At 40.2% G+C, this 2252-nt stretch overlaps 1 protein-coding gene across 1 annotated transcript; it reads right to left on the bottom strand.

The window, feature by feature from the left end:
• Positions 1–1219: 1219 nt before the first annotated feature.
• LOC138905449 (uncharacterized) lies at positions 1220–2005 on the bottom strand. The gene has a single exon (XM_070193973.1). The coding sequence runs from the start codon at positions 2003–2005 to the stop codon at positions 1220–1222; it is 786 nt and encodes a 261-aa protein (XP_070050074.1).
• Positions 2006–2252: the final 247 nt, after the last annotated feature.

The raw sequence follows: 2252 nt of genomic DNA, 5'->3' as shown, positions 1-2252 counted from the left end.
TACTACGAGACTTTGCAGTGATCTGCCTTCCGAGCCTGTTCTGCAGCACCCGAAGTCTTCCTTTTGCATTTACTTTCTGTCTACTTCATTTCAGACAGTAATGCAGTATGTTTTGTATATTCTACTAGTATCTCATACACTTGGGACACCATGTCTTGGAAATTATGTTAGTAGATGCATGTTGATTTTGATACCCTCCCTAAGTCCTATGGAGCTACCTCAAGTAGATTTTAAGGGGTGCCTAACACCTTCCCCTTAGAAGAACAAGAACACTTACCCGTAATCTCACCGGTTAGTTGACCAGTAAAAATGTAACTTAGTAACCAAATAGGTACCCTAGTATACCTTTAAATATTAGGTGGTGACTCTCTTTCATCAACAACAGAGAAACCACAAGTTGAATCGTGTCTTGACTAAGTTCAACATAGGGTGCAACAATCATCATTGAAATTGAAATAGGCATCCTTCTCAAGAAGCTTGCACAATGGGTTTACCACTTTAGAGAAATCTTCGATAAAGCGCCGGTAAAAACTCGTATGGCCTAAGAAACTCCGCATACCCTTCACCAAAGTTGGGGGTGGAAGCTTAGAAATCACCTCAATCTTTGCCTTGTCAACTTCAATTTCATTCCTTGAGCTTTTATGGCCAAGGACAATACCTTCCTCAACCATGAAATGGCACTTCTCCCAATTGAGTACGAAATTAGTTTCTTCACATTTAGCCAACACTTTGTCCAAATTTGCAAGACAATCATCATAAGAATCCCCACTCACTGAGAAGTCATCCATGAAAAGTTCAAGGTAGTCCTCCACTATGTCCGTGAAAATAGCCATCATACACCTTTGAAAAATCGTCGGTGGATTGCATAAACCAAATGGCATCCGCTTGAAAGCAAAAGTACCATAGGGACATGTGAATGTTGTTTTCTCTTGATCTTCCAAAGCAATGAGAATTTGGTTGTAGCCCGAGTATCCATCAAGAAAACAATAGAAAGCACGACCGAATAATCTATCGAGCATTTGATCTAAGAAAGGAAGTGGAAAGTGATCCTTACTTGTTACTTTGTTGAGCTTGTTATAATCCATACACACCCCCAACTGGTCACCGTTCTTGTAGGAATTGATTCATTCTTGTCATTGGTGACCGGTAAGAATAACCGGTCAAGTAGAACAAGGGACAAGAAATCCATACCGAAGATGTGGAGGCAATGGCTTCAACTCTAAGGTAGGTGGATCTTTAATAGAAGGCTTTTAGGGGGAGTCTTCCTATTTTCAAGATCCAAGGACCATTTTTGGGGTGCATAGTTGTACGACCCCTTTCTTTGCATAGAGTTCAAACATTCCATGAAGACATCCATCTCGTCATCATCAAACTTGAGAAAGACGGCCTCCAACATATCACCAACATTGATTGTAGAACTTGTATCATCAACAATGACATCGGTCACTAAATCTTCAAAAGAACACACCTCATTACTATTTGGTTGCCACATGGACTTACACACATAGAATACCACTTTTTTAATCACCAACCCGAAAAGTGAGTTATTTGTCTTCAACATCACAAAGAGCCTTACCCGTAGCAAGGAAAGGTCTCCCAAGAATAATTGGCACTTCATAATCAACCTCACAATATAGAATGACAAAATCCGCTGAAGAATAAATTTATCAACCCGAACCAAAACAACTTCAATCACACCCAACAGCCTTTTCATGGTACGATCGGCCATTTGCAATCTCATCAAAGTGGGTCTTGGTTGCCCAATCCCCAAAGTCTTGAAAATCGAATAGGGCATAAAATTTATACTTTCCCCAAGATCACAAAGAGCTTTAGCAAACTCGGCACTTCCAATTGTACAAGGAATCGTGAAAGCACTCGGATCCTCCAACTTAGGATCCATTGAATGAAAAATTGCACTCACTTTATCAGTGACTTTAATAGTCTCAAAATTCATTGACCGTTTTTTTGTCACAAGATCTTTCATAAACTTTGCATAATCGGGCATTTGTTCCAAAGCATCGACCAATGGCACATTGATTGAGAGAATCTTCATCATTTGAATGAACTTCTTGAATTGATTCTCACCATTTTGCTTGACAAGTCTTTGAGGGTATGGAGGTGGAGGCTTAGGTAATGGTGCCTTTGTCTTTTGCACTACCGGCTCCGGTATGTCAATATGTGTTCCCTAGATGGGTTCACCTCCTCTTGAGTCTCTTCCATACAATCATCAATGTCAATCCGAACTTCCTCAT

This window comes from Nicotiana tomentosiformis, chromosome 2 (assembly GCF_000390325.3).
Source record: "Nicotiana tomentosiformis chromosome 2, ASM39032v3, whole genome shotgun sequence".
NCBI lineage: Eukaryota > Viridiplantae > Streptophyta > Magnoliopsida > Solanales > Solanaceae > Nicotiana > Nicotiana tomentosiformis.
The sequence above is the reverse complement of the archived record's forward strand: the minus strand, read 5'-3'. Positions and strand labels throughout refer to the sequence as shown.